The sequence below is a fragment of the Trifolium pratense genome, linkage group LG6 (assembly GCF_020283565.1).
Source record: "Trifolium pratense cultivar HEN17-A07 linkage group LG6, ARS_RC_1.1, whole genome shotgun sequence".
NCBI classification, from domain to species: Eukaryota; Viridiplantae; Streptophyta; class Magnoliopsida; order Fabales; family Fabaceae; genus Trifolium; species Trifolium pratense.
In genome coordinates, this window is record NC_060064.1 from 7,340,124 (window position 1) to 7,356,560 (window position 16,437).

The 16,437-nt window shown below is 32.2% G+C and overlaps 2 protein-coding genes across 4 annotated transcripts in view; both read right to left on the reverse strand.

Annotated features, from left to right (window-relative positions):
- The window catches only part of LOC123890148 (protein SHOOT GRAVITROPISM 6), a 32,174-nt gene extending 24,443 nt beyond the window's left edge, over window positions 1–7,731 (reverse strand). The window contains exons 1-11 of one of the 2 annotated variants that reach the window (XM_045939700.1): window positions 7,547–7,731; window positions 7,380–7,470; window positions 7,249–7,303; window positions 7,020–7,151; window positions 4,561–4,632; window positions 3,999–4,089; window positions 3,777–3,872; window positions 2,060–2,138; window positions 1,896–1,959; window positions 502–605; window positions 217–322 (exon numbers count right to left, since the gene is read on the reverse strand). In XM_045939700.1, the coding sequence (XP_045795656.1) occupies window positions 217–322; window positions 502–605; window positions 1,896–1,959; window positions 2,060–2,138; window positions 3,777–3,872; window positions 3,999–4,089; window positions 4,561–4,632; window positions 7,020–7,151; window positions 7,249–7,303; window positions 7,380–7,470; window positions 7,547–7,577 (921 nt within the window). In that variant the 5' untranslated portion in view covers window positions 7,578–7,731. Of the gene's footprint in view, window positions 1–216; window positions 323–501; window positions 606–1,895; window positions 1,965–2,059; window positions 2,139–3,776; window positions 3,873–3,998; window positions 4,090–4,560; window positions 4,633–7,019; window positions 7,152–7,248; window positions 7,304–7,379; window positions 7,471–7,546 lie in introns of those variants that run through there. The other variant, XM_045939701.1, reaches the window with a different exon arrangement.
- Window positions 7,732–10,779: 3,048 nt separating this feature from the next.
- On the reverse strand, window positions 10,780–16,416 carry LOC123890234 (PWWP domain-containing protein 4-like). Of its 2 annotated transcripts, none has more exons than XM_045939798.1 (9): window positions 15,911–16,416; window positions 14,251–14,458; window positions 14,020–14,149; window positions 12,935–13,014; window positions 12,802–12,844; window positions 12,344–12,400; window positions 12,137–12,224; window positions 11,233–11,327; window positions 10,780–11,146 (listed from the first exon to the last, which is right to left on the reverse strand). In XM_045939798.1, the coding sequence occupies exons 1-9, from the start codon at window positions 16,026–16,028 to the stop codon at window positions 11,051–11,053; spliced, it is 915 nt and encodes a 304-aa protein (XP_045795754.1). In that variant the 5' UTR covers window positions 16,029–16,416; the 3' UTR covers window positions 10,780–11,050. The 2 variants fall into 2 exon arrangements, with proteins under 2 accessions (XP_045795754.1, XP_045795755.1); XM_045939799.1 differs by lacking the exon at window positions 15,911–16,416 and adding an exon at window positions 14,638–15,876.
- Between the last annotated feature and the right edge of the window lie 21 nt (window positions 16,417–16,437).

The following is a 16,437-nucleotide window of genomic DNA, read 5'->3' on the forward strand; positions in this document are numbered from 1 at the left end:
ACCGATAATTTTAATTGAATATTCAATTGATTAATTCCAGCAAGACATAGAGTGTTACTAATCACATGACAGGAGAACAAAGCAAAATAAAAGAAGTTATTAACAAGGAACTTTTAAAGTTACATGGAGATCTGATCAAAGATAATCACAGAAAAGTAGGGTAAAGACATTCAACATACGAGGAACTTTTAAAAATAACTTCATAGCATACATTACCTCAAAATCAAGCATAGGAGGGCCACTTTCGGACAGTAAAGAGGCATTCAACAGATTGTGGAGACTGCATGTAGCTAGAAAAGCAATGTCGAGATCCTTTTTATACCTAACAGAAGAATAGAATAATAAGAATTTATACTGTGATACCTGCTTATATTCATAAGTATCGTCTATATTGTAGTCTTATTATAATGCACTCGTTAAAAAACTAAAATACAACTGCTTCCCACAGAGCATGCAAGCAACTAAAGTTGTAATCTAAAGCAAAATGCAGATCACTCTTACAAATCCAATATTGTAGGAACAAGCCTTGGTAAGGCTGCTTTTAGTTGTGTCCGTGTTATGAGACCAACCATCTGTCCAAGTGCTTCAACAGATGCTACACGAACCTATATCAAAATAAGTTGAAATAACCAAAATACATGAGTACTAAAAACAGGTAAAGAGATCACCTAAATAATATGTTAAATTACTTATTGTCAATCATTCAACTACAAAAACAGTGAGTTTAGAAACTCAAATTATATCAAGTGATTTTTTCGAATTAATGCTTCATATCAACTATTAAATCAAAGTGTTAAAAAGTCCCATATCGGATGTGAATTGGCCTGGACAAGGGTTTATAGACGCAATCCTCACCTTACAAGCCAGTTTTGTAGGGTTGAGTTAGGCCCAATACCCAATTCTAATATGGTATTAGAGCCTCTCCAAGATCCGTTGGGCCACCCACCATTTTAATCCACGCACCAATCCCAATAGTGCTGGGAGAGTGGGCGTGAGGGGGTGTGTTAAGAAGACCCACATTGGATGTGAGTTGGCCTGGACAAGGGTTTACAAAGTAGAGGCAATCTTCACCTTACAGACCGGTTTTGTAGGGTTGAGTTAGGCCCAATACCCAATTCTAATAGAGTATTGTGATCAAGTTTCTTGTCATTGACTATTATTCTCTACTTATCATTGTTGATTTAGTTTCCTTATTTTTCTATTTTTCATTTCTTGCGAGATTCTGTCTTGTATATAAGTTTGCACACCTTATTGTAAAATACAAGCTATTCATTCTAAATTATTCAAGTATAAGACATAATTAAGCCAAAGATATTGAGGTAAAATTCCCTTAACATGCCATGTATGAAAGAAAATAAAAAGGGATAACATAACTTTTGTAAGAATTATTGGTTTATGGTGTAAGAATTATTGATTTATGGTAAGTGAAAAAGGAAAAGAGAGAAAAATTGTTAATGGCAGTAAAGTAAAAATATATTTTGTAGATTGAATGTGTTATAATGTCCTAACCTGATTGATATGCATAGTAATAATTAGGGTTAGTGAATAAGGCATGGTGAATAGTAGTAAATTAAAAATATGATTGATAGATATAACGTGTCACAATATTCTAACTTAATATTGATATTGATACTAATAATTAGGTCAAATACAAGAACTACTAGTATAAGGTTCAGCCCAATCATAATCATAATTACACTAATACCCAACTAACTCTATATCTTAACAAATTTCTTAACTCAGTACAAAGAAGAAGAAAAAATCAGTAAAAAAATATGGACAAGGAGTTAGATCTCGCACAAGGGCATCAATGAAAAAAAAAATATCAGTAAAAAAATAATAGAGGACTATATAAGCAATCAAACACGGAACCAAAATGGGATATGGTGACAAACCTTTAGGTCCCGTGAAGCTGCCCAAACTCTTAACAAAAGCTCAAAAGCAGAATTTAGAAATGACCTGCACTACATAGAGATATCTCTAACCCTCAGAAAAGAAAAATAGGATATGTAGTAGCATGAATCAGAAAATAAACTAGAAGACTATATTGTGATCTCACATGACATCACCATCCTGCGGTAAATGTGAAGGAAAATCTGTACTATATTGCCAAGCAGCTTGACACCAACACTTGAAAGCTGAAAACAATAACAAAAGATGAGTTAAATAGATCGGACTATCAATAGAAACTACACCATTGAGAAAGGTTAGACAAAGTTTTTTCCCCATCCCTGCACCACCAAGTAATAATGACATAAATTGAAGCTATAAATAATAGCAAAAGGATCATAAATCTACAAAATGTACATTTGCAAACAACTAAAGATTACCAAGATTCATCGGTACAGATATATCACATTACACCGCTATAAACTATGGGTCCGTTTGTTTTAGATTCTTAAAAAATCATTTTTGATGTTTTAGTTATGTTTGTGTATAAGCTTTTTTTAAAGATCGTTTGGATGTAAATAATTTAGAGATTATTTTTAGAGATTTTTAAGTATGCTATTTTGTATTTGTTTCCAATTATAAAAAGAGATTGTGTATTTCTCCCTTCTATTAAAAATGATTTTCTTACACAGCTAATCAGAATAGCTTTTCATTTTCAGCATAAACATTATTTTTTAACACAAAATATTTTAAAGAAAGCTTACACACAAACATAACCAAAACAACATAAGTGATTTTTTAAGAATCTTTAACAAATGGGCACTAAACCTAGAATGTACTTAAATAGAGTACAATGAAAATAAGATTTCCCAAATGGTTGTTCAAGAAATACTAGTTCAGTTATGCTCAGCTGTCGGTCTTTTTGAACTGGCTGTTTAGTGGTAATAGCAGTTAGGAATCTTTTTTTTTTTTTTGAAAGGGCCAAAAGTTAGTAATTAGTTGTTAGATTAGTACTTTTCTCCTTTGCCAGGTTTTGAACCATGGACCTCTCACTCCTTTAACCCTTAGCTCACACCAGTAGCGCTGCCCAACCCACCCCAAGCAGTTAGGAATCTGTGTTTGATTCTCAACGAATATGACTGAATCTACACTTTAGTTGGTTTCAATCAGTTAACAGTTTACTGAAACAGACTCCCTCTCACACACACATTTGCTCTTGGTTTCTATCACTTTTTTGCCAGTTCTTAATTTCCAACATACCTGCTAAAAAACAACGGAGACAAAGTTGTTCATATCTAGGATAAATAAGAAATCACCTACCAAACTTTACCATTCATTCAAGAAGTTAGTCTACTAACAGTCAATTACATCACATCACAATATTCTTCTTGGACATGTTCATTTTAAATTTCAGACACTACAAAGTTGTCATTTGAAAAATCTGTAAGATTTTTAACTTTAACTTGTTCATTGTGCACGACTATATTTAATAGATTGTGATAAGGAAGTTTCTCACTTACCAATACAGCTTTTTCTATTTGGTATGAGGCAAATGATATGAATGTGAGAGGTCAGAGAAGAGACTAAAACAAAAATAATTGGTAGGGAAAAACTATAGAATAGACAGACGAGCAAACAACAATGATTACACCTTTCGTGCAAAAAGTGTATTTCAAACTAATCAGCATTTTCTTTATCTGTATTCGGATGTGTCTACCTTATATGGTATGAAATTAAAAACAAACAAAAAATTATTTCATATGCAATTAAAACTAGCCAGGCAACTTGGACAATTCAACCAGTTCTTGACAAATCAGCACAACATCAAATATAATATCACATATTATTACACATCCATCAAGAAAATGACAGAAAAATCACCACACCATTTGCAAAAGTTGCCCGGTGCATTTCTCGCACATTTCCAAGAATTGGCAAAATTCGTGAGAGTACACCTTTCCAGCGGGGAATGAACAGCAAGGCTGTATTAGATTTATAAATTAGAAAAAAGAAAATACATCAGTGTTTACCGCAGAATTTGAACCTACCCTTCTCCCCACCCAAAAAAAAATGTGACAGCTGGAAAACTGTAAAATTTTATCACTCACGACTACTAGAGGCAAATTCTGCAAGGATTTGAACCATAGCCTGTAATGCTGAACTTGTCCCAGATAAATGAAGAAAAATTTCTTCCATCACCTACAACACCAATTCAAGGGTAAGGGAGATTAAGGACAATGACTGAGAACAAGCTCAAAATTCAAGGAAAACCAGGATAAGCACTAACAATATAAGCATATATAAATAATTTTTAAATAGAACCTAGTGTATACTAATGAAATTAAAATTAAGGGGAGATTTTACTTTAATGTGTTAAAAATAGTTACAAATTTTAAAACTAAAGATTTATTTCCAACAGAGAGCATTACAAGTATCGAGAGATAAAATGAATTATGGAGTTTGTAAAGGATATTCTAATTAGATTTATCTAACTGGCAATCAGAGAGACTGTAGGGCTGCATTCTGTTAATCTTTTTTCTCCTAGTCTTTTCTCCTAGTCTTGTCTCCCTTATAACCTTATTTTTCCTTTTCTCTATTGAACTAAAAATATTATATTTGGAATACCTAATAAATAATCTTTAATAGTTCAAACAAAAAGAAATAACTCACAAGATCAGGTAAATGTGACCCTATCGCAACAAGTAGGCTTGTTGCTGCTCGTTGCCAATCAGAATTGAGTTCCTGCAGAAGACAGTCAATGTGAATTCCATAGACTATGAGCAGTAACATACAAAATATGTTTAAGACGATAACTAAAATGTCCTTAGGTAACTAGGACTTTAATTTGAATATTAGTACTATTCCCGTACTAGAAACAAACCAATCAAGAGTGCAAGAGAATAACAGTCATTTCAAATAAATATTGAAAAGATGGAAAAATAATGATTACATAAACCAATATTGGAAAAACCAAGTCCCACATTGATTAAAGATGCGGCCTGACTAGAGTTTATAAAGAGTGGCACACCTCACCTTACAAGCCGGTTTTGTAAGGTTGAGTTAGGATCGATATAAAAATCTAATATGGTATAGAGCCTAGCGTTTCAGGCCATCCACCATTTATATTCACGCACCAAGCCCAATAGTGTTGGGCGTGAAGGGGTGTATTGGAAAAACCAAGTCCCACAATGATTAAAAATAAGGCTTGACTAAAGTCTATAAAGGGTGGCACCCCTCACTTTACAAGTCGGTTTTGTAAGGTTGAGTTAGGTTCAATATAAAAATCTAATAACCAATAAGCCCAAGGTCTCTAACAAGAGTTTAAGATACTCACGTAGAATAAAAGAAAAGGAAATATCAAAGTTGTAGATTAAAAAGTAACGATTCAATTGTTTATTCTAATGTACTACTTATTAACCAAAAATAACCAAACTCGCTAAAGCTAAACCTATACTATACTGGAAAACGATAACCTAAAATAGGACAAAATCCTAAACAACAAATAGCACTAAGTCAAAACATAATTTCATAAGTAAAAGGAAATACTGCGTAACGATTTGACATCACATGGTTGCATGCTGTACACACAACCACATTAACTAAATGGTCGTGATTAGCCTTTGCATGTCTAAAACCATCAATCACATGCCCATCAATTTCCAAACTCACTTTTGACAGCCAAAATCCCTTCTGTCATTTTAATCCAAATCTTTATTTCTTTGCACACTCACTTGACTTCCATTCTCACATGCCCATCAATTTCCAAACTCACTTTTGACAGCCAAAATCCCTTCTGTCATTTTAATCCAAATCTTTATTTCTTTGCTCATGCGAGTAATTAAGGAAATGGCTTCTAAACAGTTTTCTTAGAAAGACTTGATAACTAAATTCCGACCACTGAATCAATATTTACAAGTTGTAAACAATACAAATAATAAGATGTAGAAAGATGTTAGCCATTTGATCCATGCCTAGGTGGATGAAATGGATAAATGTTTTTGGTGTGATCTACAATACAAAAAGGTACCGCTCAAGCTTGAAGGAATGTTTTACGGCACAGCAATTGGATTGAATATTGGACGATAAGAGACAACAAGAAAAACATGTTATTGCAATATTAAGATGAATATTAAGTGGTCACATAAGACATGATAAAGTTTGGCATAGAACTATTAATAAGAAAATTGGAGTAGCTCTCATTGTAGAAAAGATGGCACAGAGCCATGTCTTGGGTGATTTGGACAAGTGTACTGTGTAGAGAAGACCCATAAAAGATTCTATATCTAATAATAAGAGGGGAAAGCAAAAGAAAAAAAAAAATTATTTGTCAAACCATTAAAAGAGTAAGAGGTAAACAGTCTATTTTCAAACTTATACATGATAGAAAATTGCTGTGTGGTTTAATCCATGTATTCAGCCCATCTAGTGAGTAGTGAGAAGGCTTAATTGTTATTGCTGTTGTTGTATTATTTGTAACCCGTTGCTTTAGAACTAATATCTAAGTAAGTTGCTTTATAAATCCACGGGAATCACAGGGGTTACTCTATAAGGAAATTATCTTTTAAAATTCAAATCACCATCCATAAATAAGCATGATCCAGTTAGGGTATGTTTGGATTGAGGGTTTTTGAGGATTAAGTCTGCATTTCAGTCTATATTATAGCTTCTATAATTTAGAGAGAGAAAATAAGTCCTCCCGTCCAAAACCCCTGATCCAAACACACTCTTATCATTTCTACCTCTTCTACTGCATCATCGAACGAAAAAAAAAACCAAATCAACTAAGACATTGACATAAATGCAATTATCAGAACTTCCAAACCTCAAACACCAATGTTTGGACCTTAATTTGACCAAGCCTAAAAAAACATCAAAAGCAACTTCCATACCATTATTTTTCCTTTTGATCAAGGTAAGATTACTTTCTTTTTTTAACATCAGTTCACTTTAGTGCAGCATGATGATTTTGTCTTCTACCTTTATATTTCCCATCTATTCACCGCAGTACGATCGTATTTCAGTTAATAATATTCACTAAGTTGAGTTCCTGCTAAGATCACTACTCTTTGATACAAAAAGTAAAATCATGCTACATAGTGATTACTTGAACTAAACTACATAAAGCACACCTTAGAGGATATCATCTCAGAAGTAGCAATCTTAGCAAGTTTCCCCATGAAAGCATAATCAACATCTCTTTCATCAAGAGCTCGAACTCCAAACGCCATAACTTGAAAAACACCAGCCATATTTCCAAATCGCTAAAAACAAAATTAAAAGCAAAATCATGATCCAACTATAACTGATAACACGAGATGCTATGCTAATGGTAGGAGAATGAATATTGAATATCCTCACCCTACGTCCACCGCGTGAAACAGTCGCACAGCATTCAAGAACAAGAACAGGATTTCTACAAAAGCATAAATGAAATTAAAGTGAAATTGAAGTGAAATTAAGTAATGAAAAGAAAAGGTGACGGTGATTACAGTGCAGCGAGGTCTTTGAGAGAGGACATGGAGGATTCTCTAACGGAGGAAGAATCATCGGCGAGTAATGAGAGGAGAACATTGATTGCGTCTGTAAGAAAAAGGAACGAACGGTGATTGAGAGATCGTAAGAGGAATTGAAAGAGTGAATCGAATTAGGAAGGTACCTGGTGCGGGAATTGAAATTGAAGAGGCCATGGAAGAAGATGAAGATGAAATAATCGCAACGGAAAAGAATGAATATATATATATAAAAGAGTTTGGGGAACTGAGGGGCCTTCTTCCCCGGCGCGGACATACACAACAGACACACTGCTGCGCTGGTTATGCGATGCCGTGACACAAAATGCTCTTTTTAGTTACATTACATTTTATTTTATTTTTATTTTTTTGACGATATTTTTTTAATTTTTTTTTTTTTTAAACAGGTTACATTACATTTTATTAAATACTCCGTACCATTTACTTTGATTAATTTTTGAGTAATGCTAATGTGTAGTTCATGACCACCATAATATAAATTAAATTGAAAATCATAAGAGATGGGATAATAATAAGTTGGTCAGCCGGATATAGGGCGTACGTTTGTTTTAACTTTAAAAAAAAAAGTAATTTTTTTTGTATTTTTAAAATTGATTTTTATGATAAATTTAATTAAAAATAGTAAAAACTATTTCAAATTCAATTTTTTATAAATTTAAATAGCGATTTTGACATTCAATAACTTAAATATTCATGTTAGAGATTTAAATTTAATAAAATTCACAATTTTTTTAAAAAGTTATATCTAAAATATAAAAACTAACAAAGTAATAAAATACTTAAAAAGATATTTTAAGAGAACGTATTTAAACCTATTTTTCAATTGAAACTTTTATAAAAAATTCTTGTTAAAAAACGTTCAACAATCTAGTTAATTAAACTAAAAAAATAAATACTCTCTAACTCAATTTAAACACATCCAGTTAAGCAATATTCTTCGATAATATGCATAGAAATAAGTTATACACAAATTTAATTAAGTTCAAATAAATCAACTATATGTGTAGTAATCGCACTAAACTTCACATGAATAAACAAGGAATGTTAAAAATGTTTAGCAATCGCACTGAACTTCACATGAATGAACAAAAAACGAACACCACTTATAGGTAGACATTTCAAATGAAAACAAAAATAAATTAATGCAAGAATGATAATTATTAATGCAAGAATTCAATATCAACTTGTACATGAGCAGGATTTTTAGTAATCTCACGTGGGAAAAAAAATGGAAATTATTATAGTCATTTATGTGGTTCATTGTCATTGTTTATAATTTATAGGATTAATTTGTTATTTAAAAAATTACTAATCTTGATAGTTTTTTAAGACAAACTAAACTTTAAATACTAACCAAACTTTATGTAATGTGATTATTCTGCAACAAAAATGTCTGTTTTATAATAATTCAAGTGGAAATGTAACCTTTGTCATTTTAAGTTTCATACAGTATAATGAAAATGAAATGGACTAAGTACAATTAATTAAATAGTATAACAATATATGTTAAGTAAGGTAACAACCACACTCGGACTTTCATAACTAGGCATGACAACGGGGTGGGACGAGGACGGAGTATACCCCAAACTCATACTCAACGGAGATCGGGTATCTCTGACGGGGTTCGGGTTAATGTTTTGCCAAAAGAAGAAAAAATGAAGACAACAAGCAATGGTTGGTTATTTAATATGCAATTTGTATAAAAGTAAAAGGACACTTGTACTTGTTCTACTGACTTTCGAGCATATATACAACCCTCAAAAACTTTCAGAGGCAGTGTGAGTGTAGTACATATGTGCCACCCTCGCAGCCTCTGAAAAGAATCATGGGATAATAATATGTTGGTCGACCGGATTTAAGGTGCGTTTTTGTTTTAACTTTAAAAAATAGGTAATTTTTTGTATTTTTAAAATTTATTTTTATGATAAATTTAATTAAAAATAGTAACAATTATTTCAAACTCAATTTTTTATAAATTTAAGTAGCGATTTTGACATTCAATAACTTAAATATTCATGTTAGAGATTTTAATTTAATAAAATTCACAATTTTTTTAATAAATTATATTAAAAAATATATATAACAAAGTGATAAAATACTTAAAACGATATTTTAAGATAACGTATTTAAACATATTTTTCAATTGAAACTTTTATAAAAAAAATCTTGTTAAAAAACTTTCAACAATCTATAGTTAAGCAAACTAAAAAAATAAATATTCTACGACTCAATTTAAACACAGTTAAGCAATATTCTTCAATAATATGCATGGAAATAAGTTATACACAAAAAATTTAATGAAGTTCAAATAAATCAAATATCTTTTTATAAAGAAAGAACTATCTTCATTCACATATAATTCAATACTAAAGCAATGAGTGTAGGATATATTCATACTATATATAAAAATAATACATGAGTTTTGGTGTGAACTTTTCATAATACTAATAATACCCTTGATTTTTTTAGTAGGAACAAAAATCTTTTATTAACAAACTCACCAAAACATAAGACACATCTTTTTTAGCAAGCAAAAAACTTTTACTAACAAACTCACCATAACATAAACCATAACATAAGGCATGTCTTTTTTGTTGGACATAAGTTAGACATAGGCAGATGCGGCCGACCCGCTAGTATCTCATAAATCAAATAAAAATATGAATTAATATCTGATGTTCCCTTTCGTCTTTTCTTGCTTACTCTATTCTTTTGGCTGATCCAACATCCTGCTTGTCATTTGGTTTTTTTTATCATGTTGGTATTAGTAACTTTATCACAACTCTCTCAAAATTGAACAAGACACACATATGAGACTAAATATTTGGAAAATCATTGAAAACAATGACTGTGGGAAACACCAATAATACAGATCGAAGTGATTGAGGAGACATGGTCATTTTATCATTGATAGATAATGTTTCATCGACTATAGTTCACTTTTTCTTAAACACTTTTTTCATAAGCAAACGTTAATTATTAGTATTAACATGTTATCTTGATAGTCTGAATTTTTATTACTGTTAAGATAAATTATGTCAAATGAATTCTCAGGAACAAATTTTAACTCGATTTTTATTTTTTATTTGTTTATTATGAGCTGTGAATCGAAACCAGAACCTATAACGTACTACCCAAACCCCTCACCACTTGACCAAACCTAATGGCTTTAAAGTTTAAACTCGATTTTTGAATTTCACGAAAATACTCTCGCAGATCGTTACGGCTTTAAAGCAATAAGCACATAACCTGTCCAGATTATTTGCTCTTACAAGAGCCTAAGTAAATTGACTTATTTTGAGATATTTTATTCACAGTTCTTATTTCTTAAATTTTGAAATAAAAACTGATCCAAACATATGATGAATGCAACTTTTATCATACAAACCGATGATATGTTCCTTCATATTTTTATACGAATTATATCATTTTTACAGATAATAATGAAACAATGAGACTAGATCATCCGAAACCGTGTTGTTACTATGCTAATGGCAAGAAGTAGAAGCAATTTCTTGAATTATACTGAAAGTTTATAATGGTTTTGAAAAAGTAAAAAAAAGGAGAACCAACTATAGCTGTTAGACTGGAAACCTTTGTAATATCCATTACTTCACTCGTAATCATGGTCAAAAAGGAGAACCAACTGGAGGTGCAAGGCCAAGGTACCGCATTATCTTTAACCGACGATCCTTCCTTTCCGTTTTCATTGGATAAGTCGCTTCCTGAAGAGTAATTATTCATCATTTAGTGTACATGAAAAATAAGTTCTTATAATGATTATGCCATTAGTATTGAGTTAGCAACTCACGTCAAAATGAACTCTGGGCTTACGTTCCCTTTTCCCTCTTCGTCTCTCTTGAGAATCATTTTTTGTTCCGCTTGAGCTGGGCGAAGTGTACTTACCTGCTCAAACCATAAATCCATATTAAGAAAGCAAAAGGAGAAACAGAAAGAGTAAATCATTTTAGGAGTGTTTATGACGTATTCAGTGAGGTGTGGGTGCATGTGTGATGTGTATGCTTTAGAGATATTAGACAAGAGTCCTACATCGTTCTGTAATTGAGGCCAACAAATGTCCAAAAACATGCATGGACAAATGAAATGATCCATGGATAACAGACAAGACGACGCATGTGAGACTTTTTTGAAGGAAGTGAACCGAAAACCCTTTTAGTTTGGCTAGAAGTATTTGCATAATAAAACCCATAACTATCATATATCACTGTCATTTAACAATGGGTAAAAACGTTTTTGGATCTACAATTTCTTTTTATGAAATTCGATAAAACAACAACTGAACAGAGTCTATGATGCATACTACTTTTGGTTAGAAACGTAATATTCCATTAAATCACAATATAAAACTGATTCTTCTTTCTTTTAAAAAAAAAAAAACTGATTCTTCTTATGAGGAGTGTCAAGAAGGAACACACACTCTAACACACATTTTTCAACACACTCTCTTGTATTGGTTAAAACTTAAAACCCATATGGGTCCCACCAAATCATGTGGGTTCCATATAAATTTGACGGGACCTATACAAATTTTAATCAATAAAAAGTGTGTTAAAGAGTGTGTTGCTAACATTATTCTCTTCTTATTTATTAAATGTGTTTCCGAACCCATAGAGCTTAGAAAATGTAACTTTCTGTTCTAAAAACCACTTCACCGTGCAGCAAAACATAATTCTAAACAAAAATAAGGAACATACCAGCTGAACGTTCTTGTTGATTAGAATGAGCAGACCTATCAGGACTCAAATTTTGGCAAGAACTGAGTTGTGCCTTTCTTTGCAAGGCCTAGTATCATATTAAATTAGAAAGAAATGAAAAGTTTAACAAGGAGAAGAGAAAATTAGAAAGAGAGGCAGATAGCTGAAATTGTAAAATTTATGGTAGCCAAAACATGCTCAACATACTTGCTGTAGAGCTTCTTGAAAATCATTTGAAGGGTTATTGCTCCTTTCTTCAAAAGACTGCGAAAAAAAATCAAGCATAATAGACATGAGACAATGACAAAATATACTTTAAGAAAACATCCATAGAACTATCTCCTTAACAATAGTTGAATTTGTGGGGAAAAAAAAGGCTCCAAATTATCCAACAACCCAAGCCTCAAAAAGTTAAAAGGGAATTTGAAAAAACATGGATTTGAAGAATTTATAACTTCAAAAATAGTGCAATGCACAACCCTAATCAAATGTTGACTACAAAAGTGTGAGAAATTGATTCCCACTAGGATGAGGAATTCGTCAACCACCTATTCTAGTGTGGCTTTATTTATATGTTACATTGTTATCAAAATCTAAATAAGAGATAGCGAACACCCTGAACTAGAATGTGCAAAAGCATAGTGTGGGACAAGGATTAAACTCACATCCTCAAAAATTGAAATATCTGTTGCTGGATCAATCCAAGCACTGTAAATGAACAAAGTATTATTCAATACAATCAGTAGACAGGATTAGGTAAATCCAAGAAACTGTCGTGTAAAATATATGCCACAATACCTGGGATGATTTCCATAAAACTGCACTAAAACATGTCCATCACTAACACAGTCAGATAATGCACATCTCTCTTCTATGATCTGGAAAAATTAATTTATTAAATGAGTATAGATGAATGGGTTATGAAATTCAAACACAATAGTGGTGGAGAAATATCAGCTCCACACCAAATTCATAAGCCAGTCCATTTTATAAAACAGAGTCTGAGAAAGCTGGATTCAAAAAAATCTGAATTATATAACATACATCAACACAACATTGAAAGTATGACAATTTGCATCAGTAGTTTCTAGTATTGTAACCTACAGAAGTATCCAAGTAAAATGGAGCGCCGTTTTGTATTAAATGATTCTTCCTATTAGAGATATAGCTTAGCTTGTAAGTGAATCTACTCTATCATACTTTTGATGTTGCGTTGATGTATGTTATATAATGAAAACATAATTTCCCTCTCTCCATCTTTCCTAATACTTCCACTCAAAAGTAGTTCTACCTTCAATAAATTGAAGGATTAAAAAAAAATTGATTCACAAAAAATGGACTTCTAAAACGTTAAGTTTAACTTCTAAATTTCCCATGAGAGAACATTGTCTAACAGATCTCCACACAGAGAGGAGCAGGTTAGAACGAGTAAACATATAAATAAAAGAGATGCTTGTAATGGTTGATGACATCCAATACCAAAAAATGATGATACTCGCTTGTATTTATATCAGCAAGTCTTTAATTAACATAATTCTACTCAATTATGCACTATTAATAAGGAAAAAGGAACATATACAGCTTAAACTGATATAGAACCTGTTCCATTGATTATATCTAAAGCCATTTTACATTTTAAATGCAGATTCTTCAATTTGAAAGATGAGGACATGTCACAATGTCCAGATGCTTGTGTATTTTCCGCTAAACAAAATTAGGCGGTAAGATAAATGTATGCAAAAAGATCCTTTAAAGATGCCAGAAATAAAGGGCAGGCTCAGTAAATATGAATCCTCTTGTCCAATTAACTTCATTTTGGCTATGCAGAAAGGATATACACATAGGCAGAAAACAACAAATGTCACAAGGTATCAAGTAAATACCTCAGCAGGCCACCACATTTGACAAGATGTTCTTGCCCATACAACATTTCCAGGGGTTACAGCAAGAGAACTGTTATCACTGACAGATGATTCGCGAGGTGTAGATTCTGACATCTTAATACAAGCATCCCTATAAAGAAACATAAGTTTCAGTCTGCTTAGAAACATAATAACTGAAAGGTCTCAAAATCACTTGATTGTACTAGCAAGCCAGTCCAGTATAAAGCAAACCTATTGCCGCGAAGGTCAACTGAATCCAATTCTGCAATTGGAACATCAAAAGACTCAGATGAACAGACTGGTCTACCCTCTTGGAATTTGTTACATCGAACCAGCGTATCTTTAGAAAATTGTTTAATTTCCATTCTCCTCTCCAGTGAACTGTTTGCAGTGACATCGGAAAACCTCACTTCACCGGAAGATGAACCAGGTGAGGAATCTGTTTGAAAAAATTGACCAGATGAAAGATCACTCATATCTTTGAAGAAAATTCTATTAAACTTTACTTATGATGGATTGATCCTAGATTTAGATCATGATGGAAGCGGTAATTCAAATTATATTTGACATACGGTAAATGTAAATGTTTGAAGAAATAGGCTAAACCACGGGCCAAACCTCTATGTTTGGCAACATCAGTAACACAGTGTTAGCATCTATACAATTAGCTCTAATAGAATCTCGCGGATCCATGTAACAGCAAAACTCAATTAAACCCCTAAAAATTTGACATTGTCTATAAGAAGCAGTTTAGCTTAGAAGAGATAATAAACTTTAAAAGTTGAGACATGTGAGTTTCAATAAATCCATCAGGAAATTTTTAGCTTAATGGAGCCACTTAACTTTGAAAGTTGACCATGTGGGTTCGGATACAATACAGCTGTGAAATACAAAATCTAATATTCAATTCAAAGAGTGTTCATTATTTTTCTATGACACAAAAAAATCCCATTATACACTTTCTCTTGAACACAAATATGTAAAACAAAAGTCTGAAGCATGAAATCAATTGACTACAAATAATTTTGTTATGAATATGCACCAAACTATTAGTATGCCAACACAGCCAAGCCATTATTTCTTTCCATTGCCATGAAACTCATCAAAGAAACGAAAACTAAACTACATTGTTATTTCATAGCTCAACCATTGAAACACCATAAAAAGATATTATATCATCATCATCATCATGATGTACGATCTGTTGGGGAAACTCGCACATACCAAGGATTAACCCACACACCCAACCCAAGGACCTTTGATAGAACATACACAAACACACCATAAAGAAAAGTAATAGCATACACAAACATTAACATCGTTCGGCAACAAACATTTAACATGGTTCGGCACCTCTTGCCTGCACTCAAAGAAACACCTAAACAAATGTATTCACTATCTCAAGTAAGATTACAAAGATTGTAGCCCACCTAAGCTGTATGCCCTATGTATTCGAGCATCCACTCGAGTTACAATGAATGATAAACATAAAACATACCTATCTCACTACAACCTACAAGTAACCACCTCACCAGGACATCGGGTTGGAGATGCTTCTACTCTTCAGAATCCTCATATTAATTGTCTCACTCTCACCTCTCTTTTCAATTAACTTCCCAACATAATCAAAAAAGGAGAAAGGGGAAAGTTTCAAAATTTCAATTCGAATTGCTTGCTTAATTATGAAAAATCTACAATTTAAGTCAATTTCAATCAAATTGGTAGTAGCTTTGCAATAAGCAGTTAACAATCAAATTGAAAAGCTAAATTTGAATGATCCCAAAATCAATCACCGGGATAATTAACCAATTAAACAATCAAATTTCACAAGCAACATAGTAAACAATCAAATGTGAATATGGGAAATTGTTTGAGAAAAAGAATAGCATACGAATAATAGGAGGATTGAAAAAAGAGAAATCAGTGCGGCGTTTAGGAGGTGAACTTCTTGGTTGTTGAGAATGTTTGGGAACACGATCAATAATAATAATAATCTTTTTCTTGGCCATATTGTTGTGAAAAAAGGAACCCTAAAAGTTGTTGTTTGGAACAGAATTTGATTGCATTGACGACGCAGTTGAATGAATACAAATAGTAACTAAGTTATAATGAGATTGTGTTGTGTAGTAGTTAAGTTATTCTTATTCATTCATTCATTCATTTATTCAAGAAAGAAAGAAACAATCGTAGTTGTTTGTTTGTTGTAAGTGCTAACTATACATGTATGTATGTATCGGAATGAATGAATGAATGAATTGAAGAGAATCAAAAAAGAGTACTATAATTCCCAAAAAGATTTTGGTACTATGATGGACCGAAATAGTAAAACAGCCCCGACATGGCAACAAACTACTCCGGATGTGTTTCATAACAAAACTAACTGAATTCACTGCTAAATTTACAGTTTTAACTTTTACA